This window comes from Camponotus vicinus, unplaced genomic scaffold, assembly GCF_025532165.1.
Source record: "Camponotus vicinus isolate PSW18456_S1 unplaced genomic scaffold, iyCamVici1.0 SCAF_3, whole genome shotgun sequence".
Taxonomy (NCBI): domain Eukaryota; kingdom Metazoa; phylum Arthropoda; class Insecta; order Hymenoptera; family Formicidae; genus Camponotus; species Camponotus vicinus.
Genome location: NW_028141967.1, coordinates 23,423,294 through 23,450,233, shown reverse-complemented (window position 1 = coordinate 23,450,233; position 26,940 = coordinate 23,423,294). Strand labels below are relative to the sequence as shown.

Below are 26,940 nucleotides of genomic sequence, written 5' to 3'. Positions count from 1 at the left end.
TATATGCGAATGAGTATCATCGTATCGTACGTGAACAAGCAGCCTCCGTCATCGGTTGACTTGTTCGGGAACTAGTACTTCCTGATGGATCTTCTCCGTCGGTAGAAGAGATGCAAACATTTATTTTTCAATCTTATTTTTATTTGGAATAGAGAATTTTATTTTCCACGTGTTTGCGTAATTACAAAGCTAGTCGGAATTCTTTATAAGAAGAGCTATTACAAACTCCATTTAAAATTCAGACTATTTAAATCCAAAGTTCCAGAGAATCTATATATTTTTGATATAAAATTTTGATATTATTTTTGATATAAAATTTTTGATATTAATTCTCAAAGCATTCTCTTTCTCTCCAATTTGAAAAAAAAAAGATTTAAACCTGTTTTATTACATTAATAATTTGCATTATTAATAATTACATTTATATTCTTCATCTATATATACCTTTAATTTAATATAAATTAATTCTGTATTCCCTCTCTCTTTCTTTCTCTCTAATTTAAAAAAGGGATTGGAATTCGTTTTATTAAATTAATAATTTGCATTATTAATAATTACATTTAATCTTTAATCTTTTCCTTTAATTTAATTTTATTAATTCATGTAAAAGGTATAAATTATAGATCAGAACATTTCCCTGAGTGAAATAACGATATTTTAAATATTTTTTTTATGCTGGAATTTTTTATATCTTATATTCTCTCTCTTTTAAAATATTGTCTTTTAAATATCTAATATTTTGTATTTGGATTTTCTTTCTTAATACACTATCGCTTCTGACTCACATTTTTACCTTTTCTTCGACTTTTCAGATAAATTTCTCCTCTGGTACAGTTTATTTGAAATCCTGCTGGTAGACCTGGAAAGTTTTGTTTGCTCTGCGCGCGGGAGGGACGAGGGTGAGCCGGAAGAAGAAGAATGGGCGATCAAAAGTATCCAGTACCGCTACCCTCGCTACCCCCATATTCTCCTCCGGGGATGGGAATGCAACCGTCGGTCGCAACAGCACCACCGCAACTGAATGCGCCAGTACCGCCAGTACCAGGTAAGAGCCAAAGATTCTTGATGTTCGAGGTCTTTTTTTCCAGCATCTTGAGATTTAAGTTGGGTCTAAGCATGAAGTGACTCTTCTAATACCTACAGCTGTATAATTTACGAATGTACATTATTACCTTACAATTACTCTCAGTCAATCACGTCCCAAGATTTATGTTTGTAAGATTTAATTAAATCTAGGATGATTTAATTAAATCGTTTGAAGGCGGATTTCAATTAGTGATTTCGACTAGATTAGATGCATAATATATGCAATTGTATATTCTAAATAAAATGTTACACACAGAGAGAGAGAGAGAGAGAGAGAGAGAGAGAATGAAAATCTTCTTCAATTAACTCGTTAATATTTAGGGTCAACCACGACGGCGGTAGTTAATTTGGCTTGATTATCGCGTTTTTCTGCTCTTTTCTCGTCTTCTGCTTGAATCTAGATAAGGAAGAAAATTTAGTTGACCCGGCAATTCTCCGAGACAGCATTCCGCATTCGTGGGAGGCACTTAACAGGATTAGCATTTCCTGGCGTCATCTTCACATCGCAATTAGCTAGCGTAAAAATAAAGTTGTTTGAATTCTTAAGACATTAACGTTAATTAAAGAGCAAGAATGCTAGTTATTTGTTGTCATTAGCATCGATATTTGATTAAATGATCGTCATCGTCGAACAATTTCTGTTCTATACTTCTTAATCAGTCTCATTCCATTTCATTAATAAGAATATATAAGAGAAAGTATAAAAATAGTAGAGAAAGTATAAAAGTATAAGAGAATTTTATGTTTAATTAACGCAATTTTACAATTGTGTCGAGGAATGTTTATTAAAAAATTTATTTATTTTCGAACACATTGAAATGTATTTCCTCCTACAAGGCGCGATGTTGTGACAGTTTTATCGCCAGCTGTGGCAAACTACTGTCTAATTTATCCAGTTGTCTAATTTATCCACGATATCGTTTGGACGAATCCAATATCACAATTTATACAAGACTCAATATTATAATCTATATATCTCGTTTTTTTCTTAATCATAATTTAAATATTATTACAACTAATATAAATATTACTACATATATAATAATGTACATATATGTATATTTCATGTTTTTATATACGTTTGAAATATTTGTATCTCAAAATAATATGCGTAGTCTTAATTAAGGATTACATAATATTATTGATTGCCACAAACATGCTATTATCACGAAACGCGAATCTACCTGATTGCGCTTAATTACAGTATTCACGATAAGAAGACATTTCGTGATATTTCCTCCATCGGCAATGTCTTAATCCAGTATTGTTCTACAATTGTGCTCGCCACGTGAAATTCGAGCATCGTAGCATTGTCGTGATCATTCGATCCAGGACAGAAGTGCGATCTACGGACGGTGTTCCACGTAATAGTTGGCCGGGAGTGACGATCAGTATTAAGTAGATAATGGTCGTCTGCGACTGTGTTGATCGTCCCGTATCATCGTCCGCCGTCGTATTCGTCGTTATCGTTCGTGACTGAAACGACGACGCTGAACTTTCCAGCCTTCGGGTATATATATTGTCCCCTCAGCGCACGAGTTGTGTTCTTGACGATACGAGATAGAAAGATAATTTTCCGCCGTGTGTATGTTTAAATTGTGAAATATTCTGATAAGCAGTGATACGACGTATAATACGATCGTTCGACGCTACCAGTACATTATTTGGCTCTTACCTGTCTGGTTTCTATCTCTCTTGCGAGATATCGAAAGGAGAGGGAAGGAAAGAGAGTGAAAAGGAAAAGCCGAAAGCGAGATCGATTATGTTATATGGATTGCTGGAAAACTTTGTTTTTAACGAAAAATCTTTGAGAATTATATAAATCTTGGATTTTTTGCTGTTAATCGCAATAATCGGAAAAATATCGACTCTGTCTTACGGATTTCGCAACGTTACTCTGTATGTTGTTTTCCGTGATACGTTGTTTATCTTCGAAATGATAAATGAAAAAATAGAAAAATAGGAAGAAACAAGGGTACCGTGGAAAAGTCTTATCTCTTGCTCGTCTTGACGAGGGTGGAGAAAGCTGTGAAATATAAATTCTGATAAGTCGCAAACGTTATTGAGAAACGTTTCAGATCGGAGTAATAATTATTTTCGCGACATTACAATAATCGCAATCGGAAATGATGGATGACAGTGGCAAGAATTTTGAAAAATGACGTTATTCGCGAGTTCTGAGTTGAGATTACGAAAACATTAAAACAGTGGCCAAGGTTGAACGAGAAAAATTTGAAATCTAGTTATAATACCAAAAATAACAGAGACGAACGAAAGACAGATCTTAAGCGAAAATTGCTGAAGTTACTGACTATTATAAACCAGATTTTTAAATAAATAATTTTATTCTAGATTAATTACCTGCGCGCCACCGTTAATAATTACATAGCATTCGTGGATAGGAATTATATGGCTAATGGCGATAATCAAATTTCAATAATAATAGTGGTAAATAAATATTTAAATTTCGATTTCGATAAGTGATTATGCGGCGTCTTACACAATGGAATCCGAATACTTCGAATCTTCGTGGAAAATCAAAGTGAAGTGGATTCGTAGGCGGCTAAGAACTGTCCTTCAAAGCATGAGAGCACAATATTATAAATCCAAAAGGAAAGGCTATAGCAGATTTCTTACAGAGGAAGAACAGAGGTCAGGACTTTTTTATGTTTTTTTTATATTGCATTTCGCGATTTTTTATGCGTCTATCGCGAAGCACTCTGTACATATATATATACATGTTGCTTCGATCAATGACAATTAATCTCATTATTCGAATAAAACTCATAAATCTTTATCAAAGATCTCTTTTATTTATCATTTTATTTATCTAATCTGATAAAAAAGAATTACAAATTACACACAAATATATTTTATGATTTTAAATTTATTTATGATATTTTTATGATTTTAAATTTATTTAAATTTATTTATTATACGCATGCGTGATATAACCATTTTTTATAGGATTAGGAATATTTATATATTTCTCGGACCTTAAAAAATTTACATGAAATATTGTTATTTACGAATAATAAATAATAGGTCGTTATTGCTTATCGAGCATTGTTCTTTCAGCTGGCTGGCTGCCGCCGAGTACGACATATCTACCCGGCTTGCAATACCTTATGGAGCTTGATTACCTTTTCGTGAACCAGAAAATTGAGTTGCTTCAAGGTGAGCACTCGGCTTTATTGAAAGATAAAAATAAAACCTTCTTCTTTGCGCGAATACATGTATTCGAAACTCGTCCAGAGCATCATTCACGACTAACTTTTCAAGCAAATGGAACCACATATAAATTTATTTCTCACATTAGCAATTTTTTTTATACCATGATAAATATGTCATGTATAGCTACAAATTAACTATATAATTAACATAAATAATTATTATATGTACAATTGAATTATTATATTTTCATTCTGTAAAAATGCATTACTAAAAAAAATGCTTACGGAGAATTATATTATAATATATATATATATATATATATATATATATATATATATATATATATATATATATATATATATATATATATATATATATATATACATTCGCGATGTAAATAATATCTTGTTTTTTAATCATTCATTGTCAGTGAAAAAATACATTAATAATTATATTATGTATTACATGTGTTACATTTTACGATATTATATTATATATACATTTCGCGTTATATCTCTTTGGGTGGCAGTTCTTACCGGGTGGGAGACTAAGAATAGGTACGCTGTTACGGACATCCGTGGCGAACCAGTGTTTTACGTGGCCGAAGAATCGAGCGTCTGTTGGCGATTATGCTTGGGCAAGTACCGTTCTTGCGAATTCAATGTCTACGATCGAGATCGGCGAGAGATCTTGCGTATGATTCGTCCTTTCAGATGCGACAGTTGCTGCTGTCCCTGCTATCTGCAGGTAGGATTTTCTCTACTATTATATACGTATCTATTATGATTGCTATTTCTGCAGAGAGTATTCTGCAGAAAGTAAAAAGATAATCAGAAGAAATTTTTCAACCTTGTATTCCTATGAGAAAGTTCAAATCAAAACTTGTTTTTCCATGAAAAATTAGTTGATCATCGCTATCATGACACTCAATTTGAAATATTTGATTATTAGAATGCAATTACAATTATTCTTTCTCAATTTTTATCAAAATAGTAACATTTATTAAGGAAAGAAAAAAATATTATTATTATTTATGTAAATTTATTGATAGCTTTTATTTTTAAAATTTCTTTAATTATATCTTAATAGGAAAAGTAATGAAAATAATTTAAGGACATTTTCCTTTTTAAAAAAAGTTGGGTTGCTATTATTCATAATAGTAAACTTTTTAATCAAAGATTTTTAAAACTTTTAATAAAACTTTGAATATAAAATTTATGAAAAATCTCAAGTGCTTATCTATAAAATTCACATATATGAATAGGGAAAAGATAATATAAGAAATAATAAGATAATAATAAAATGTAAAAGCAATATTTAGAAGTGAAATGAGAACTACTGTGTATGCCAAAGTTTCTTCACACGTGCAAACCATCTGCCTGCTCTGACAAAAGTTCGCTCGTACTATCAAAGGATTCGATCAATACGCTCTAAGGAGAAAATGACAATATCGATTTCCTATTCAATCTTTATAAAAGATTGAATAAAGAAAACTTCAGATTATCTCTAGATAAATTTTATTTAAAAATGAAATACTAGAATATTTAATTTAAAAAATGAATAATTTATATATTTTCCTTGTTATAATTAGCGTTTGATTAGTAGATGATTAAAGTTATTATTATATTCCGAAAATAATAATAAATAATTGCAGGTTTTAGAGGTTTATTCCGGAAATACTCTACTAGGCAGCGTTACTCAAGAATGGAGTCTCTGGCGACCAATATTCTATATTCGCGATGCATCCGGCCAGCCAGTGTTAATGATAAAGGGACCAATCATTCGTTTCTGTATTGAAGTAAATTTTAAGGTACTTATAATTTCAAACCTACTAAATTTGTGTCTTTTAAACTTTTGTAATCTTACGAAAATTTTATTTTAGATTATATCGATTATTAATCAATATAGATTATATGAAAAGTTAATAATTTTGCTCTATTTAAAATTTGATGTTCGAAAATAGCATGATAAAAATTGATATTATACTATTTATTTATTCGCAAAATATCAAATAATATATTAAACAGATTACTTTTATATATCTTTTTTATATACTTTTAAAACCTTTTTTACTTCTTTTAGTTAAAAAAATCGATTCAATATATATATATATATATATATATATATATATATATATATATATATTGAATAGATTTTTTTAACTAAAAGAAGTAAAAAAGATTTTTAAAATTCATGGAAAGTTCTCAATATAATGAATAATAAGAAATATAACACATACTTGCTAAATTTGAAGAGTATTTAGTTATAGTGAATGTTTACGACTCGAATTGCACAAAAAAAGGGTTAAGAATCCTCGAATTTGATTAAATCTGCAGGTCAAATCCATAGATGATAAGCATCGTGTCGGCATGATCCAGAAGCGATGGAGTGGTTTTGGTCGAGAGTTTTTTACCGTTTCCGATAATTTTGGCATTAACTTCCCGCGCGATCTCGATGTAAACATAAAAGCCGTACTGTTGGGAGCGTGTTTTCTTGTAGTGAGTATCGCTTAGAATACCACAAACGATCAATTATTTGAAACAAAAATACAAAGGAGAAAATATATAAATTAAATATTGCGTGAAAAAGAAATTAAAATTAAGTACTAATAGATAAATATATATAATTGTTATATATAATTTTAATATTTAACATATATGTCCATCATAATATTCTTTCATGTTTCAGGACTTCATGTACTTCGAAAAAGAGCAATGATCCATTCATTTTAATATTTAAGAAAAAAATAAAACGCAAACTGCCTGTACAAGCTTATAAAAGATATTTTACGCGCAATGTAAATGAAAATGAGGCTCAAAGACACGCACTCAGGATAAAATCTTACTAATTGTGAGATTAGCCACATACACGTATCGCTATTCTATTGTTTAAACACTTTACAAATAGTCTTTGCTATTTTTATATATAACGAGAATATATAAATATATTAAGCGAATACATTATACGAATTTACACTTGTGAAAATATGATGAAACTTTTATTTGTTGCCGAAAGAAATTTTGAGAAGCTCTCTATTTTTTATAAACGTGATAATCATTTATATCTGCTTAAATGATTATCACGACTCATTGCTTCACAATATATCTTCCTTTGCTCTAAATTGTCTTCCGAATATTAAATGATAGATAGTATAAATTACTATTTTTTCATACTTATCTCTCGCACACACAATCAAATGATTACTCAAATATGTTAAGATTGGATTCATTTGTTGAATGCAATTTTAGTTTGTGTAAATAGTTTGTTGCTAACTAAACTGTAATATTTATTAATACAAATATAATTATTTGTATTAAGATTTTATATAATGTAGTTAATATATAGAGCAGCACAGAGAGCAAATGTTCAATTTCATAAGATAATATATATTTGCATCAATGTAATCACATATTTTTGAAAAATATTTTCTTACACACAATATATTAATATTCATAAATTTATTTAAAAAAAACATGTTTCATCAAAATAAAACTGTTTTTATGTATGTATATGTATTCTATGCACATATTTGCTTATTTTATATGAAATATGATTTTCAGTATAAGCATCTATGTTAAACTTGTTAATAATAAATATGTTATATATATTTAAAAGATATTTTTTCTTAAAAGATTGTCCCAGGAATATAAAAATAAAAATCTTTATATTAGTAAAAATAAAAATATACACGAAAAAAATATATTTTAAAAACATTTTCATCAATTTTGATTCGCATTTTGTTTTTCGACTATGTGATATGAATTATATTTTTTATTTTACTTTTCTATTCCTGAAAAATGATTTTGGCATAAATATTTTTCATGTTAATAATATTTTTAAATAAATATTTCTTTTTAACAACGAATTTATTATTATTTATTATAAAAATTGCAATGCCAGACGATTTAAGGAAATGTAATTTCTATTGCTAATTAAATATTATATATTAAATAGATGTAAAAAGATAAGATTAGAATAAATTCTTAGATATAAATTAAAAGAAAGAATATCAATATAATAGAAAATATAAGTATTCGTTTTATACTCTCGCCTAGTAGATGAATTAAAAATATATAATGAAGCATTATAATCTTTCTCTCTTCAAGAGAAAATCAAGATTAAACGGATAAAATTTAAGATTTTAACAAGTGTGTCTTCAGGATTCGTATAAAATATAAATCAGAAATAAGATCGAGAGAAAATAAAATACGCAATGATATACATAATGTGTATGTCTTTTTATTTTCGTGTCTCAATACTTGCATTCTCATCGTACATCTTGTCGAATCGGTTCATAGTACACTGTTTCTATAATATGTCGCAGCGCTTACTCGCGTGTGTTTTTAGTGCGTGTAATATCCGTCGCCCAGATGTTCTCTTCGATCTCTCATGTGGTAAAAAAGAGAATGAAAAAACATGTGAATGTCGCTCCACCATCCGCAGACTAGAAAACCGCAGAGCACTGGAAAAACAGTACCCTCGATCCTCGATGTTCCATAAAGATCGCAAAATGGACAATTAAAAATCGTCGTCGAACGAATATTTCTTAAACAGCGACGACTTCTTCCTTCTTTCTTCTTCCTTATTATCTTTCGTTTAATAGACAGTCACGACGAATTGCGGGAACTAGCACTAGAGCACTACTAAGTGTGTGGAAACGCGCATAACTATGTATCATCTGTAACGAATATAATAGCGCGATTGCGACAAAAAAAAAGAACGAAACGAGAGAATCGCGAACGAATGTTGCCACGAGAATATTTCTCGATTTTTCGAAATTACGTATTAAAAACAAAAAAAGGAACAATTGAACGAAATTAAAATACTGTCAAATACAATGCGCAGAATACGATGCAAGCTGCTCTATAATCTTCTCCTTTTTATAGCACTTTCTTTTATTGCCTCTCGCAAAAATCTATTTGTTTCAATTTTCAGATTTATAAAAAAAAATTAGAAATTAATAAAAGAGAATTCAACAAATAAAATAAATTTACTTTTTCTTCCTAGGGATTTTAATTCTCTTCTCAATGTGATATATATCAACTTTACTATAATTATACATATATATATATATATATGTATAACATTATCTCAAACTAATTTCCTTTTATTAATTTATGCTAAAAAAATATACGCTACAAAAAGGAGGTACACGCATGGATATCACAGCGCGAGCAACTTACATCATACATTAGACAGCGCTAATGGACTGTACCTACAACATGAGAATTTCCTTCTGAGAATAGATAACGAGAACAAATTTATAGGAATTGATTTAAGACGATTACCTAACAACAGCATGGAACTTTTCCGCTCTTATATATTAATACTATGATATTAGAATGATTATAATATTAATATATATAATACAGAAATGACTGAAGACCGCAATGGCATTAAATTATCGTCACAAATGATTCTCCAAATCGGTCTCTCTCGCGATTCATTCTCGGAATAAAAATTCTTATGTCGTAGATACAAATTTCAGCGTGACGTCACGTAATACAGCGTGGCATCCGACGGGGGCTACGATGGAGGAGTGTAAACGAATATGAGGGGCGGGTGGATTTAGAGGCTGGCCTCGAGCTTGATGAGCTCGGCGATGCCGTCGTTCATCTCCTTCACAGCTTGGTACTCGGTAAGACCGAGGCGGCGCTTGTTGGAGATATCGTAGATGCCGCCCTCGGCCTCGGTATGCTCGCCCCGGGTGCCGCGCACCTGTAGATTGTACTTGGCCGCGACTTCCTCAAGCTTGGCCTTGTTCGCCGCGAGTTTCGGCACCTTGATATGCACCGAGGCGCGCACCGTCGTGCCCAAGTTCGTCGGGCAGAAGGTCAGGAAGCCGAAGCGATCGTTGTGCGAGAACGGCAGCCGCTTCTCGATCTCGTTCACCGCCGTCACCAAGCGTCGGTATACCTTTGATTAGACGCAAAATATTTTCAAATTTTTAAATAGTAAATCACATTATAACATTGCTAAATTGAATTTGACAGTGACTCGGATCCTTCCGTTTTTTAGAAAGAATAATGATTATTTGATATTATTTAACATCTCAAAATTTAACCAAAGAAACGTAAAGCTTCAAAACTTAAACTTTTCATCAAATTATGAAATATTTTCTGGAATGTATGAATTTTTATAAATGTTTAATGGTCATAAATGCTTTTAAATACTTCAATTTGTTAATTGGCCAACAATTATGATGGTCCCACAAGTAAAATATATAGAAAAAATTCATATATTGCGAAAAAAAGGACAAAAATATATCTTTATCTAATTTAAATTATCGTTTCTAAATAGTTTTACCTGTCCAAGATCACCACCCATCTGCATCGAAATGATGCGGAGATGGTCTTCCTCGTTGACCCAGACCAAGAAGGTCTTGTCGTCGTTGTGAAAGATGCCGCGTCCAGTGGGCCAGAAACGACAAGCATTCGCCGCCTGGAGGAAACGATCGCCCTCCTTGAAGAGGAAGTGATCGTCGATCAGCTTCTGTTGCACTTCCTTGCTCATGCCAGTGAGCGGATAAAAAGTGCCCTTCAATTCGCCGCTAAGACCAGACAACGTGCTAGATACTTTCTCTTCCATCTCCTTATACTGGGCCTCGGTCAGGCACGGATTGAATGGATATCCGTCCAAGGAGCGGCCGCATCGCACGCGAGTCGACACGATGTACTCACCCTATAAGGAGTAAAAAACGGAAAGTTATAAAATTTAAAGATATTAATAGTATATAATCTATTTTTTGTTTTTATATGAAATATAATACAAATAATGAATGTCGAAAAAAAACTCACAGTAGGGTCGAGATTGCCGAAGGAATCGACATCGCCAAAGTCCTTGGGCGGATGTTTGTCCGTCTTCTTGAAGCCACCATGGTAATCATCGATGATTGGATCAAAGATTTCGGCGAAAAGTGTGTACGCCTCGGCATCGGGCGCATAAATACCGACGCCGGAATCATGGTTTTCCAAACCAGATTGGATAACATCCAGGAGAGTGGAACCGAACGAGGTCTTCTTGGTCTTGAGTTGATCAAAGACCTCCTTCGTTAAGTGTTTCTTCAACAACGACTTGCTGTCGGATTCCGCCAGCTTGGTAAAGCCAGACTCCAGCTTGTCCAAAACCGCTGCGTCTACCATGTTGTTACTCTTTTTACTGTAACAAAGTGTTGAGCTATTACATCAGATGCTACAGAAAAAATTCTTATTATAACAAGAATATAAAATTACAGAATTCAATTGAAGGACTCAAATCAATAAATAATCTTATATAACTCGCTTTTTTTAATTTGATAAAATCAATTTTAAAAAATTTGTTTTGTTTAATATATAAATTTTTTTCAATCGCTCCTTCAATTGATAATGTTATGTTTCGCTTTATTCATTGTAATTTCTTTACAGCGTGCAAAACATCGAGATAAAGTATGATGCTGTGAATGTTTAAGAGCCAGCCACAGTTGCATCCTATATTATTTAATTATTAACGAGTATAAAGTATTTCAACATCTGTTGCACCTCGGCCTGAATATCCGGCATTAATCCGATTAAATCGGCACACAACTTTGGTCTGAATCATCTAATGACGCGATAATCAGCCGATTTTTTTACTTTCTCCAGCGACGTGTGATATTACTTACATACATTTCTTATATTTCTTTCAATATCTAATTCACGTGGCTTGTAATTTCCTTGCCAGTGCAGCACGTGTGCCTCATTGTTGGTGCGCGGTGCACTTTATTTGTCTGTCCGTTGACTCTAGGATGCACTATAATAAATAAATTCAAAATTACACAATACACATGTATAAATAAGACTCGACTCTCTTAATGCGATAGTGGTACAGTTCGTTTCTTTTTCAAGAATTAATTTAAAAATACCGTATTTTTTATTTTAAAATAAAACTGTCGATATTAACACGATGGAAACTCTAATATTAACAATTTTTAGACCAGATATTCTGAAAAAGCACGAAGAGTATTCTCAATTGCATAATAATCTTTTGAATATTTCGCGAAGAAAAATGATTTCCAATATATTATATAATAAGAATGAACGTGTAATAAATTGACAAGTTCGTGAGAAAATCAAACACGGAGTGCATCCTAAGGTCAAAGGCCAGAATGAGCCATACGTACACGTCATCGTCATCGACTTGGTTGTCGGCGACGTCGTCGGCGACGTTGTCGTCGACTTTATCGTCAACCTCGTCATCGACCTTGTCGTCGACCTTGCCGTCGTTCTTGTTAGTCTGTTGGACGGTTTGTTGGTCGTCCGTCGACTCGCATATACCCAGCGACGAGCATATGCCGCCCATCGCTCGTCAAAACGGCAACTTATGCGCCGATCGTCGCGTCGATTCGAACGAGAGGAGACGGATAGCTCATGCGAAATCCTTTACAAACGGGTCGAGTATGGTGTCGCATTAAACCGTCGACCTACGAGGACGATGTCGCGCAAATATCCGAAGACGTCGCGCATAAACCGCGAGGCCCAGCCTGGCAAGTTTGTTAGAGAATTACATGTAAAAGAGAGAGACGAGAATTCGGAAAGAGTCGCCGGCGCACTTCCGCTATTAGACTTTTATTAAGATTTCCATAAATGTTATAAATTAAAATTCTTATTTTAAAATATTATAATAATTTATTAATATTATTATTAATAATTAATATGTATTCTTTTTGTTCATTAGTAAATCATTAGTAAATTACGCTAATATATTCTGCTATATCAATTAGATTCTTATTAAAATATCCATAGAAAAAATTAACAAATTTAATAGGTTTTATATTATTAATAATAACTTTAAATATTTTATATATATTAATATTTAATTAATTAATTAAAATACCTTAATATAATAAAATATTGTTGAAAATTCGAATATTTTGATAATAAAAACGGGGAGATGAGAAAAAGAAACAATGAATGAAATAGAGCAGGGGCAGAGGGGGGGAGAGGGGGAGGATGATGAGAAAGAGAGAAGTAGAAGGCGAACTTTTTCATCACGCTGAAGATTTTCTCACAGATACGTACTCGTCGCTCGACGTGGTATCCTTCGAAGTACATCCGCCCATGTCGCTGCGATGACGAGGAGACTACGACGACAAAGACGACGCCCCTGATGAGCGAGAGACGAGGGAAGAGGAAAAGAGAGATGCAGAGAGAGAAAGAGTATAACGATCGAGCAAGAGGATCGAGAAAAAGTCTCCCTCTTAATGTTTAACCGTTCCTAAAGGCGCAAGTAAATCAGTCTTTCATCAGTATTCCGGCTTCCACACGCGACGTTGAAGCGGACCGGCGTTAGTTAAGTGCGCGTTTCCGGTGCTTGAAACGACAAACGCGCACGAGACAGAGACAGAGAGAAAGAAAGATAAACGCGGGTGTGGACGGAGAGTCGTCGCGACGAGTCCTCGTGGACGATGAATCCTTTCCGTCCGTATATCCCCTCGCTATCGGCGGTCACGACACTGCACACTTTCCTCCCCTTTTCTCAGTCGCGAACAGCGAATCCTGATGAATCCCGATGAGTCCTCGGTCCGGGGACGATCGCGGTAGGTCGAGGGTCAAAGGTCGCAGCCGGGAGACCTTTCTCTCGTATTTGTTGCTCGGGCGTTTCGACGGCCCTTCTCTTCCTCTGCTACCTGCTTGGTCCTCCTTCCGGCTCCCGCGTGTCTCGGCTCCTTTCCGAGCGGAATGTTCTACTAATGTGCGAGGTGATGGTGCTCACGTTAATTATCCGCGTGAAGCCCTTATCTGTCGCTGTTATAGGCGACACGTTCACACACCGGCTGACTATTTCCCGATTCGAGGTTTTCCACGAGAGGGGAGATCTCTAGAGAGGGGATTCTTAATTCTTTTAAGCACTCGGATTCCAAAGAGAAGTGAAAATTCTATAGATTTTATTTAAAAAACTAGATTTATTGGAAAATTAGAAAAAAATTCTTTACAAAAGAAGAAGAAAATATTTCATTTTTTTTATTAATCTATTATTATACGCGAAATTATTTTAATTATTAAACAAGGAGTATTAATATCGATATTTTAATATCTGGACGCGCAAATTGAGGGAAGGGGTCGCAATGAAAATATCATTTCATAAATTTTTAAATATTATTTCTTTCAATATCAGGTAATTAAATGCCGCGACTACGACTTGAATGTAAGTGAGATAATCGAATAATTAGCTTTAATGATATATAAAAGAAAATTACTAGTTATTACAAAATTATATAGATTTAAAAATCGCTAATTTATAATTATTATATTAAGAAATCATAAGAAATTAATTATATAAGAATTCTCCAAGTAATAATTCTGTCGGGAAATGTAATCTTTAACAAATTGAGGCTTATTTCGCTAGAACTTAAACACGTATAATTGCACACTTTGAACGTGACAAGAGAAACGTTTTACCGAGAGCCGGCTACCGCATCAGGTCTCACGTATCCCTTGTCTAACGATTCCAATAAATTTAACGCATCACTCCAACTTCAAAGAGGAGATGATATGTCGAATCTATGACATCTAGAATTTACAGGAAAAAAAGCTGACAAATAACTTCAGCTATAGCTCGATTAATCTCACTTTTAGACATTCCATAGTACATGATACGCACGTCAGAATTTTATCTCGGACAGATAGGTGGATAAGGAAAGCCACGAGGAAAATTTCAGCCGGCGGGGGATGAAAGGTCGAGGTCTTGCCTCGCGTTCGGGGGAGGCGAGCCGCGACACCGGGTGTCGGAAGCGAAACGAAACAAAACGGAAGCACCACCACCTCTACGCTAATTCGTCGATGAATCACGTCACGTTCCCGGCGAGCGCTCTTCTCTCTTCCTTTCTCGCCTCGTTTCCGATTTTCGCCGGGCGCGCCCTTCGATCAAAAGCTCTCGTCGCGGGACGCGTGTACAAAATATATGTATATGTATATATAATACACACGTGTGTATGTGCGCGCGCGCGCGGGTGTGTATGTCGCGGTTAGTGGAAATTAGTGTGTGCGTGTCTGCCGACTAACTGACTAATTTGTGCGGATATATATGTATATGTATATACATATATATATATCGAACTTTTCTTGAACGGTGACGAGAATTTTGGTTAGGTGTGTGGTGTGATGTGAACACTACAGTCTCTACGCTATCACTAAGCAGGAGGCATTCTGCGTGCCGCGGTCCGTCTCTCTCTTTCTCTCTCGCTCTCTCTTCCTCCGGCGTGTCGTCTCTGTCTCTCACGCGTCTCGCTCGCTCGCTCCTTCGTTCCCGAGCTCCCTACCCTCCGTTCAGGGTGGGGCACGTCGTCCGTCCAGAAGGATACCCGGTCGATAGCACGCACCTACACCCACCACACCGCGCTGTTACCCGAGCGGGGAAACCCGCTCGCTCTCACGCACGCGTGTGCGTGCGTGCGTGATGCGCCGGTGCGTTTTCGCTCTTTCGCGATTTTCGGATCTCGAATTTCCGCCTCCGTCGTCTCTCGTTTCGCAATTAAATATGTATATGCGATGTTAACCGTAATAAAATCCGGACGACGTAATGGCGGAAGTGTACATAATATTGCGCTAATTGTCATATAATTGTATTGTATCGCGAAAATAGAATTCGGGAGCTGATTAATCCTTCAGGGAATCATTTAGGGATCCTGTGATTTTCGTTGAGCACGTCCCACGCGCGTAGTTGGTTTATCTGTCAAATCATGACTGATTAAGATACGAATGTACGAGAGGCGTTTCATCATCTTTGATTCTCGAAAGATACAACGTTTGACAGATTTCAACATGAGGGATTAAATAGACACGTAGCTGCCAACGCAAAAGATTAAAGTTCCTTCAATTGTTGACCCTCCCTTCCTTAAAAACAATTTAAACATCGTAAAGCGTATGTAAAGACGATTTAACTTTTTATCATTTTTATTAACGGCTTGACGGTAGTCAGGCGTTACATAATGAAGAGAGGAAAACAGAGAAAAAGGAAGAATTAATTTAAAATCCCATACATCGGATTTTTGAAAAAATGCAATCGAAAATATTTTTAGCTTTCGTCGAGTTTTAATATTAATAGATTGCCATCTTCGTATGTGAAATATTTTGAAATGAGATTCCGGGATATTTGATCAAGTTGACAATTTGATTGGAATAATCGAGATAATTAACAACGATAATATTAAATGAAGGAGATAATTCGATTACTTTCAAGCTCGCATTTTGAAGAAATAAATTCGAATCTGCGCGAGGTATCTCGCAATTTAAGAAAGTCTTGACATCGAATTAGAGCGGCAAAATGTCAGCGACCGGTATTTCGACAATTTAAACGCGATTTATTCGGGCGCGACGAGAAGTCGCGAGAGGATATTAACGCGGCTGCTGCAATCGCATTCGTATTCGTAAAATCGATAGCATCGCTAGTGTAAAAGCCCACCCTCCGCGAATGATATAACTTGAGAGATTCCTCGATAGCGTTAATAATTTCGACGTTTAAAAGTTTCATAATTTCTTGCAATGTAATAACAATCCTAAATAAAGATAATGTAAAAATTGACATTATTTAAATATTCTGGATTTTTATATTCCGCTAATTTTTCGAAATTTTATTGCGCGCGTTTCCAAAATTTTGAGAGATTATATGTGATTCTGTAAATATATATTATAGTACATTATATATAAAATTTGATCCCTCTCCAAATATTTAGACAATTCAGATTCAAGCCTTTATATGCGAATACGTGGCACTGCTGAATGGTGTGGTGGGTGGTAAAATGGCCGATTATACCGACCGGATGGACGACGATGGAGGTGTGACACATCGTAAGATGTCATTTCATCCAATCAGCTGTGCATACGCCGGTACATGGAGCCTTTTATGCTCGCTTAAATACGGAATGACGCCTTTGCTAGATACATATTTTCGCATTATCACTGCGCATTTGCAGCATTACATTACATACAATTTCGCTATAGGAAATTCTTGTTTAATCGTAAATTCGTAAATTCTATAAAATTAACTTGTTATTTTAATCTTCAATTAAAATTTAAATCTGACAATCTGGACTTTTGTTTAATGCCAAAAAATTTATAAAGATAAAATAAGTAAAGAATAAAAAAAGAGAAAATAAAATAAAAATGGGATTACAGTCGGATTTAAATATAAAATGTCATTTAAATAGTAATTTTTTTACGATATTATTTTAAAGATTAATAAACATATTCATAAAATTCTTCAATTTTATTTTTTGTAAATTCTAAAAAATTTTCGTAATTATGCAAGAATATGTCATTTAAAATATTTAGCGCTAAAGATATGACTCGATTGGACTGCGCTAAAATGACAAGCTAGTCCTCCATTTTATCCGTTTACATAAATGTGTTATTCTTGCGAATTATCGTCGTTATTGTAACTGGAAGGGAGAAGCGTTCAAAAGACTCGTTATATCATCTCACGTCCACCACTTCACTGCCTGCCTCTTCAAGCTTCAGAGTATTCGTTCAAAAGATTTGTAGGGAGTATGAAAAAGGGCGACTAAAGTGTCATCAGTGCAAAGAAAGTGACTAGATGCTTACTTAACGCGAATCTTCTTCTGTCAAATGACGTTATTATAAGAGAGATTTTGATCAGAATTAAATTATCATTAATTTTGTGGAATGAACAAATTAATGCATTTGATATTGTATCAACATGTATAGAATTAATTTTGTATTATATATACGCACACGTCACAATTATAATTATTTTTAAAAAAATATTCACTTAAATAAGTTACAAATTCGAGAAACAAGACAGGAAATTTTATTCTTTACATTTATCTTTAGAGAGAAATGATATAACTTGTCTAGAGCCTCGATAAATAATTGCAATCTCGAATTTTAAGATCGTGTTTCGCGAAAAGGTACACGCACACACACATATTCGAGCGCGATAAAATTATCACGACACCAGGTATTCGTTAGCACGAGCGATAACGTTTCGTAAGTGCATCTTTGACGAATCAAGATAATGACGATGAACCTTCATCAAGACCGTAAATGACGACTCTTATTTTAATCGTATTTTTATCGTAATTACGTGACTTACGTAATGATTTATTTCGTCTTGCAAAAGTGAAAAGTCAATATTTAAAACGCACGAAACAATGAGAGATGAGACTGTAATTCAATGTCATATCATTGTAGTGTTTTATTTTTATCATATAATTACCTCTTGTAAATAATTAGGCAAATTTCATCCCGAGATAAGAGCTCTAGATAGGAAAGACTCATTCCAAATTCCAATTTTTTATCTTAAAAAAATTACGTTGCAAATATTAATATTATTTCTCAATTAAATTGTAATATTAATATGAAATTTATTAATATTCTTAATTTTTTAAATACAATGTCATATGATAATATAATATTATAATAATAATATAATATTATAATAAATATCAAAATATTTTCTCTCAAATAAATATTAATATAAATGTACACTTATCATGAAGAATAAATAATTAGAATTCAAATAACTTGTTTCTGTAATTTCATTGTCAATTTCTATATTCGAGGAACTTTTCCATCGACTTCTCTCCTTCCTGTTGTGATCTGATATGTTATTATATAACAAACAAATAATAAAAGCAACGTAATCCATCGATAATCGAGGATTACTTATCGATTGCAAGGATAAGAAGATTGATAAAATTTATCGTAACAATATTGCATTAAATTCGAAACTGGCGAGCAAACTACTACAATTGGTTGCTGCTACATATTTATACGAGATGCAAATCTCATGAAGCTGTTTGTGACACGATGTTTGCCCGGAGTATTAAGAGGATATAACTGTCACGATGACAGTTCGTAATACCAATTATACGTGTTTTTACCGTGATGTTCGTTGTAAAAAGCAAGCTAACGATTAAATGTCGGATCGTTTAACTGCATCGTTAGCGCATTTAAACAATATATCTCGGTATAAAAATATTTCTTTAACATGCAATTGTCTCAAATTTATTTTCTATAAATTCGTTAGCGCATTTAAACAATATCTCTCGGCATAAAAATATTTCTTTAACATGCAATTGTCTCAAATTTATTTTCTATAAATTCATTATTGTGTGCGTAGCAATTGCCTGATAATTTAAGATTATTATTTAACGATCTTTCCTCTCCACGAAATTATAATATTTAACATTAATAATAATTGCTAAATAATTTAAGATTATTTAACAATTTTCACGAAATTCATAGTATTTAACATTTTCTAATATTTTGTGTATACGAAAAATTACAAATTTTCGACTTTTAAAATTTCTTAGAGGGGAACGATTCTATCCCCTCCTCTATCATTGACTGTTATATAATACGGTATTCGCCCGCGACGTGTTGCGATGACGAATACAGTCACCGGATGCGAGCGTTTCAGGGCAGTTCCGCTCAATTCCGTGAAGGAATGGAGCTGAATTATTGCGGATTCCGAGCAAGCGTATATTCGTTCATACTTCCGCGATAATCGCGAGCCTCCGTGTATAACACCGTAAAATTACATCGGCGAGTTAACGCGCCATTTGCGATACTCCGACTCTGCTTTGCATAATCCTCCCACTTGAGCTTAGCATTCATTTGAGAGTATAACTGCGGTAATCGAGTAAGAGAATAAGGGTAGAGAAAGGGAATATGCTTTTTTGTAATATTCATCGATATAATTCTCGAGAGCGATTTCCGTTAATATCTCCCTCGAACAAATTTTAATTGTCCGTCTAATCCACAATTTATAGACTCGTGAATTTTGTTAATCAATTTTGATTCAATTTAATTTACGAAACATTCGAAAATCGCGCAGAAAGACGAATATAAACTAACCATTTTTTTTTTACATCGAGTAAATAAATGTCAAATGTATGTTTTTACGAGATAAAATTTATTTTTAAAAGATCCGGGGGAAAAAATGAAGCTACCGTTCTCGTGGCTTGTCTTATTTTTAGAACCTCACCTACGCGAGATTACGCTCGCAAGTCGTTGCGCAATGACACTTTACGAACGAAGATCTTTTCTCTCCCTTCCAACGCAGCAAGAGGAGATAAATCGGTGTTTCGAGGAGAGAAGAATGGGAAATGCGTCTCGTCGCTGTAACGATTGTGCGCGCGCGAGCGAAAAATTAATTGCGCGATCAATACGAGAAAAGCCTAAGGGCTTTGGTGATTGCGACGTCGCTCTAATCACGGTTAACTCGATTTTCCTTCCCCCCTTCGTTCCCTACGGGGTATCCATGACCCCAGATACAGCCCTTTCCGTTTTTTATCGAATTCACAATCGAATATCTCTCATTCGCTGTGGAATATTTTTATTCGAAATTTGCATATTTTAATTTTAGATTCGCAAATAAATCAATACTTCAAATACTTGTAAAAATCTCTTAAAATAATATGAAAATATTTCATAGAACTGAAAAATATTTAATTAAAAATCATTGATCATTTAAATATATTTTTTAATAAATTTTCAAGTTTAGGAAAATGGCTTCTCGCCGATTGCAACTCGCGCAGTTGCGAACCCGTTTTTCGGGAAAGGAGAGGCAATCTCTCCCGGGAAACTTGGATCCTGCGAGAAATGCATCTATTGATCCATGCACCCCGCGCAAGCAGCTCTCTGCAACATCGCGCTATCTATCGACGATGTGTCACAACTCGAGAGAAGCCTAATGGAACTCGTTCGGTAAATGCTCTATATCCCGTGATCGATAATTTCGCACAAGTTTACAATTTTTATGTAATAAAAAAATTTTTATTAATTTTTATTAAATGGAAAAATAGATGCCAAAAAATGTGTCAAAAAATATTGTCGACAAAATTTTTTACGAAAAAGAGCCAGGGAAAAATACAATTTTAACAATAGAACTTCTTACTTTTATTTGGAAAAAAATAAGATATTAAAATGGATTATAAATTATTATAGATACAAGGTGAGCAATGTTACAATAATTTCAAGCTATGATGTGTTTATCATTTAAGAAAATAATATCATATTTAACACCATTAAATAAGTATTTAAAATCCAATTATACTTTATTTTTTAAAAATAACATTCTTTTTTTCTAAATTTTGTTAAATCTATTTTGATACTTTAAATATTCTGTTTTTTGTTTTGACAAGTGCTGGTTGAATATATTTATACGATTTAACATTTATAATGACGCTCTGAAGAAAACTGTTGGCAGACACGATGTAATTATTATGCAATGTGGAAATCTGGCACTCTAAATCCGACATCTAAGTTATATATTGAGATCGTAAACAACACTTTTGCTTCTGTTGGCCATGGACAAACCAATTTATTTCTGGACAGATTCATCTCTCTCGTTTAAAAATCGTAATCGTTGCACTTGAATAAAATCAATTCTATTTTTTGAATCGTGTGTGAAATCATATAAATGTAATTATATCAAACATTATGTAATTGTATAAATTTTTTTTAACAATATATATTCAAAGGAACGTAAGAATTTCAGAATTTATTTTAAAAATAACAGAATAATTATTTTTGTAATGTAAGATTTTGTCGATAAAAAATTTTCTCAATTAATAATAAAATCTAGTCTTATTCAATTAAAATTTTCATGTCATTTTCTTTGAGCTTGATGTTTAATCATCACATCATGATAAACTAACATTAGATTATCGAACAGATTTCAGACTTTACCATGATTGTAACGGTAAGGTCAAGGTTACAACTTGTGTGCAAAGCTAAAAACGTAAAATAAATCGCTATGAATTATTTGGAGACTTTATAGTCCGGTAATTTCGCACAATCGCTAATTTTCCCGCGACTTTTCATTCATCCAGCACGTGATATTTTTCTCATTAATATCAAAGTGTGTAAAAGAAAAAATGGATAGTTAATAAAATTAATAAATTTACCAATTCTCTAATAAATTATTCAATATTATACTATTCATGTAAAAACAGAATGTAATTAATTATATTAACGAAATATGAAAAAAATATATATGTGTGTAATCTAACAATAATTATTTATAAATTCAAATAATTATTAAGTCTACATTTCTATTTATTTCTATTATTTAGTTGTAATAATCATATAAATAATTAAAAATAATTTAATATTACATAAATAATACAAGTTCGTATTAAAATTATTTTTTAAAATTCATTCTTCTTCCTTATACTATTTCTTTTTTATCTTTTTTTACGTCATAACATCGCAGTCTAACAATTAATCATTATTTCTGCAAATGGAAAAGCATTTTCAATTTATTATATCAACAGTTAAATCTCTTTTTTTTCGCAGTGTAATTAAAAAAATGGCACTTTTGAATTCTACAGATGAGCTATAATTGCCGATCTGATCTGTTGATATACCGTGTGTAGCTAATAATAACGCGACGTCCATTGCACTTAATTTTACGAACCGAAATAATCACCACAACTCTAACGACAGGTGTTCGCCCTTATCGTGTGTATCAACTACAAGATATGAAAAAAAACATTTGCAGAACTGTCGCGACAGATAAGAGTAATATAAGCTTATGTAACATAATTATATATATGTAAATTTTATAAATAACGTAGCTATAATACTTTTAAAATATGCAAATTCTAATTTAATATTCAATAATCTCTATATATTTTAATAAATAATATCTACTATAATATCTACGTTTAATTAAAATTTATATATTTTAATAAAATAAGAAAATTTCCAGAAAAAAAACATATATAACTAAAGTCACAACGCAAAAAAAATTCTTGCAATTATTCAATAAGCTAAATCCTTTAAAAGAGAGAGAGAGAACAATGTATACTTCCGGAATTATACGTAATTATACCGATCGAGGTCGAAAAATTGTAAAAAACTTTCAGAGCGTGCATGATATCGCGCATCGATAATATTTATAAAACGACGAGATTTTAATTACGAGTAAAGGTCATGCGATATATATATTCATATACTAATTGGTCCTTAATTAAAGGATAAATTAAATTTAAAGATGAGTTTAAATTAAATTTCAAAGCATTACATTAAATTCAACTGAAGCGTACTCATGAGAGATTTTTCTTTTACGCTTCTCACCAAACACCCTGTACACGTCAGCATGTCAGGTATGAACGTCAGTAATGCACAAGTAGGAGTCAAGCCACATCTGGCCTTAAAGACTCGAGGAACACGTCATTCGATAATGATGCGCTTGCCTGCAACTTGGTTTATTACATAGCATGTGCAGAAAGTGTACAGAATGTTACAAATATATTACACAAAGAAACGATGTAAAATGTAATACTCGTGTTACTATATCATTAAAAACGGATAAATTAACAAAGAACACATGTAACAAAAATATTAATAAATAATAAAATAAATAATAATAAATAAAAATAATAATAAATTTTAAATACAAATTTATCTAATACTGATCAATGTTAGAATGTACGACATTTCAAATTAAATCCAATTTGTTATTTATAAATATTGAGATTGTTTTATCGCCCTTTTGTACCAATATTTTCAAATATACATTGTTTCAGCAATCAAGCATGTCGTGTTATTAAATCAAATAGATGCTCACAATAGCGTTTCGTATACCACTGTATATTATATATCTCGTCTAGAATTACTTGAAAGAACGTGGCCGATCAATGAGGCAAGATCGATCCATCCGCGAATGGTTGCTTCACATCAAGCCGTGTATATATTCTTGCCTTTCAATTACTGTTATGCAAATATATATGCGACATTCGTAAAAAATTTCAAACTTTATGTTTATAGAATTAAAAATATTTTTTTTCCATAATTATATATATTTTAATTAAATTGTATTTCTAGTATAAAATTAAAAGCTGTATAATTTATAGCTTTTTACAGCTCTTCTTCGTGGATAAAAAAAAACATCTTGCACGAAACAGTTTGAGGCTTCGCGTGTGTTATGCATCTGTAGACTTACATAATCCCTCCCTCCCCCTTCTCTACCCACCCGATCGTTTGTGCGCGGATCTATACATGGGCGGCTGATCTGTCAATGTACTTTCAAGCGGAAATTCGCCTAATGCATATACGCGCCTAACAATTTGCATGTTCGATCAGCGTGCCGAACGATCTCGATCTCGATCAAATAACGAGAGATATCGATCATCGGCCGGATGTGGGAGGCGCTGATTGGAAATATATTTTCGAGAGGAGCAGAGCGTGTAATAAGAGTCCGAATTACCGAATCTACATTTCTGCCAACGTTGGGAAATATTCTTTTTTTTGCAAATATTATTATTTTCTCCAAAAAATTAATAAATTTTCCCAGAACGTTACAAAAATTCTCCAGTTAATTTTGCATCATTATTATGATTTAACTGGTAATATAACTTATAATTTGATATATTTTTTTATATATCAATAGCCTTTGATTAGTGGCTCCAACATATCGTAAAACGGATCGAGTGTCGGGATTTCGCAAACATCTGACGTAACGTCCTGTATGGTTCATTAAAAGAGACTACAAACTGCCATCGTATAAATGTTTGCGCGTAGCATTACGCGGTCAGAACGCTAATTCATAATATTAGCCATGATGATGGATCATCGGCGAGCCAGTTGAGTTAACTCAAGCAGCGTCGCGTCACAAGCCGCGATGCTTTCTAAAATTGCAGGCGCATAAAACAAATATCCCGTAGAGTCCCAAGCAAAAATCTAGCGCCAAATATATCAGGGAATAATTAGCATGATAACAAATCAAATAGATAATATACAGTAATCAAATATGTATAATTAAAAGCAATAAAATAAAGAAAACGCGCGAAAGACACGTTTTTTTACGTCAACCGCATTTAATTAAAATATTAAGAGCGCGATGGAAAATTCACGGAAATTATAGCGGAGATTTCGTCGTCACGTGAAAATAAACTTCGTTTAATCTTGAACCATTGTTATGATTCCAAGCGTGACAACAATGACTAACAGACTTATCATCGTCGTTAATCGTTCCGCGTGTCTAAATTCCGCGGTCGACGTTTCTCGGAATCTCTCGCTCGCGACGAATTACATTCAGGGTTCAGTCTCAGTGCGCGATGACATAAAAAGAGCCGCTACATCGTCATCGATCGTCGAGAAACAAACGCATTGCGATCGCTCGTCCAACGAGGCTCTCGGGGCGTTTCCTGATTCATTGAAATGCGTCCCGCAATTCTTCGAATTTTCAAGTAACCTTATCAGGGATGACTGACGTGGAATATCGAGTTTCAGCAAAGGAAAACCACGATTGTACGGGGTGGCCTCGGATCTGTCATTGCTGTATTTATAAATTTCTCGACCAATATCGAGTAAATATTTTCCTCACGAATATAAATACGATTGCAATCAATAAGAAGTCCTGCTTTTCGAGAAAATGTAAAGATATCAAGAACATTATTTCGCGATTAATTTTCGATTGTTTCAATAAAATATTTGAAATTAATTACATGCTCGAGGATATTGATTTTGATAAAATATTTGAGGGAAACAATTAGAGAGGTATTAAATTTTCCTTGAGGAAAGAGAGATTAACCGCAAGTAGATGAATGAATAATTATAGACAATTGGCGATGGTTCTGGGGCACCCTATATAACACACTCGAGATAGCGTTCGAATAAATTGAGCTTCATCATATCCTGCGCGGGGTTTCCTCTCCGTCAAATATATTAATATTTCTCGATTAATAAAGCAAATGATAATAAAAATTCATCTTATATTATTCTTATCAATAAGAAGGAAAGCTTTTCAATTCGCGGAAATAAAAATCGACCAATACCGATAATTTTTGAGTGTCTCGAGGACGTGGCATTTCATCGATTGTCATTTTTATCCTATTACGTAAACGCCTTTATTCCCGAAATTCATCTCGAGTCGCCGTCACCAAGCGACAACTACAAGCGGATCGATTTTGACGTGATAGAAACTTCATGATGGCGATGATATCTTGGAACATCGGTATACAATTTCGGCCAGTCCAATTTTCAATGTCACGAACACTGCGAAAAAAATCCCTCCTGCCGATCTCGTCGCACGATAAACGAATGATAAAAACTACAAAACATCGTCGCGCGTACATCGATACAAGTACAACCACAAAAAAATACCGGTTTCGAGTCCGTTGTCTCGATGCAACCTCGGCATCCTAACCCAAAAGATTGCGTGTCACGATTCAGCGAGCACAGCACCTGTCTAACGGAACTGGCGGCTAAAAACGCCGGCTAAAACCGGTATACGTGAAACAATATCCTTTCTTGCCGCTCATCCGCCTGCGAGCGGGACCCATATCTCAACTCGAGAAGCTTCAAAATCATTCAAGAATCTTCGATTTATTCAAAAATCATAGAGTCGTATTACAAGAAACTAAGTTAGAAGAATTCAAAGCCACGAAGGATCGAAGGTTAACCAGTCTCCCTCGGAGACGGACTCGTGGATCCTCGAAGATCCACGAGTCTCTTCCGGGAATCGACTGACGCAACGAAATCCAGCCAGCGGTCGGGTACGATAGCGAGATAAAGGATCATCTGTGACTCACCTTGACAGCAACGCACGAGCAACGACGACGAGAGATCGTGGGGCGATCGGCGGGCGCAATTTTATTCTGCGGGCGACACACGTACAAGGCGCGAGTCGGCGACGAAGTGGCGCGGCGCAGCGCGGAATCCGTTCGCCTCGCCGTCGTGGGAGCCTCTCCTC

General features: G+C 33.7%; 2 protein-coding genes and 1 long non-coding RNA gene across 10 annotated transcripts in view; 2 read left to right on the top strand and 1 right to left on the bottom strand.

Moving 5' to 3' along the window:
* LOC145969144 (phospholipid scramblase 1) overlaps positions 1-9,085 on the top strand; it is a 17,048-nt gene extending 7,963 nt beyond the window's left edge. For all 5 annotated transcript variants that reach the window (XM_083095010.1, XM_083095013.1, XM_083095009.1 and 2 more), the window contains 6 exons: positions 813-1,045; positions 4,165-4,263; positions 4,790-5,007; positions 5,915-6,070; positions 6,597-6,758; positions 6,949-9,085. In XM_083095010.1, coding sequence (XP_082951136.1) covers positions 919-1,045; positions 4,165-4,263; positions 4,790-5,007; positions 5,915-6,070; positions 6,597-6,758; positions 6,949-6,978 — 792 coding nt within the window. In that variant the 5' untranslated portion in view covers positions 813-918 and the 3' untranslated portion in view covers positions 6,979-9,085. The remainder of the gene's footprint in view (positions 1-812; positions 1,046-4,164; positions 4,264-4,789; positions 5,008-5,914; positions 6,071-6,596; positions 6,759-6,948) is intronic.
* Argk1 (Arginine kinase 1) lies at positions 8,480-26,940 on the bottom strand. Of its 2 annotated transcripts, none has more exons than XM_083095008.1 (4): positions 26,780-26,940; positions 11,058-11,418; positions 10,567-10,941; positions 8,480-10,176 (listed from the first exon to the last, which is right to left on the bottom strand). In XM_083095008.1, exons 2-4 carry the CDS (start codon positions 11,400-11,402, stop codon positions 9,829-9,831), a joined length of 1,068 nt encoding a protein of 355 aa, XP_082951134.1. In that variant the 5' UTR covers positions 11,403-11,418; positions 26,780-26,940; the 3' UTR covers positions 8,480-9,828. The 2 variants fall into 2 exon arrangements, with proteins under 2 accessions (XP_082951134.1, XP_082951133.1); XM_083095007.1 differs by lacking the exon at positions 26,780-26,940 and adding an exon at positions 13,296-13,958.
* On the top strand, positions 19,728-22,090 carry LOC145969152 (uncharacterized). 3 transcript variants are annotated; one of them, XR_014437965.1, is made up of 4 exons: positions 19,728-20,454; positions 20,738-20,945; positions 21,044-21,192; positions 21,383-22,090. It is a non-coding gene; the product is annotated as an uncharacterized LOC145969152 (long non-coding RNA). The 3 variants fall into 3 exon arrangements; XR_014437966.1 differs by having other exon boundaries at positions 19,752-20,454; positions 20,743-20,945; positions 21,434-22,090; XR_014437964.1 differs by having other exon boundaries at positions 19,752-20,454; positions 20,743-20,945.

What these genes read in the sequence shown, in the direction of transcription:
- Argk1 (XM_083095007.1), bottom strand. Translation starts at nt 13,336, where the DNA reads ATGGGCGGATGTACTTCGAAGGATACCACGTCGAGCGACGA. An exon ending in GATACCACGTCGAGCGACGA is followed by an intron (nt 11,419 to 13,295) that starts GTACGTATCTGT and finishes ACTTTGTTACAG; the next exon opens with TAAAAAGAGTAACAACATGG. An exon ending in TGGGTGGTGATCTTGGACAG is followed by an intron (nt 10,177 to 10,566) that starts GTAAAACTATTT and finishes GTCTAATCAAAG; the next exon opens with GTATACCGACGCTTGGTGAC.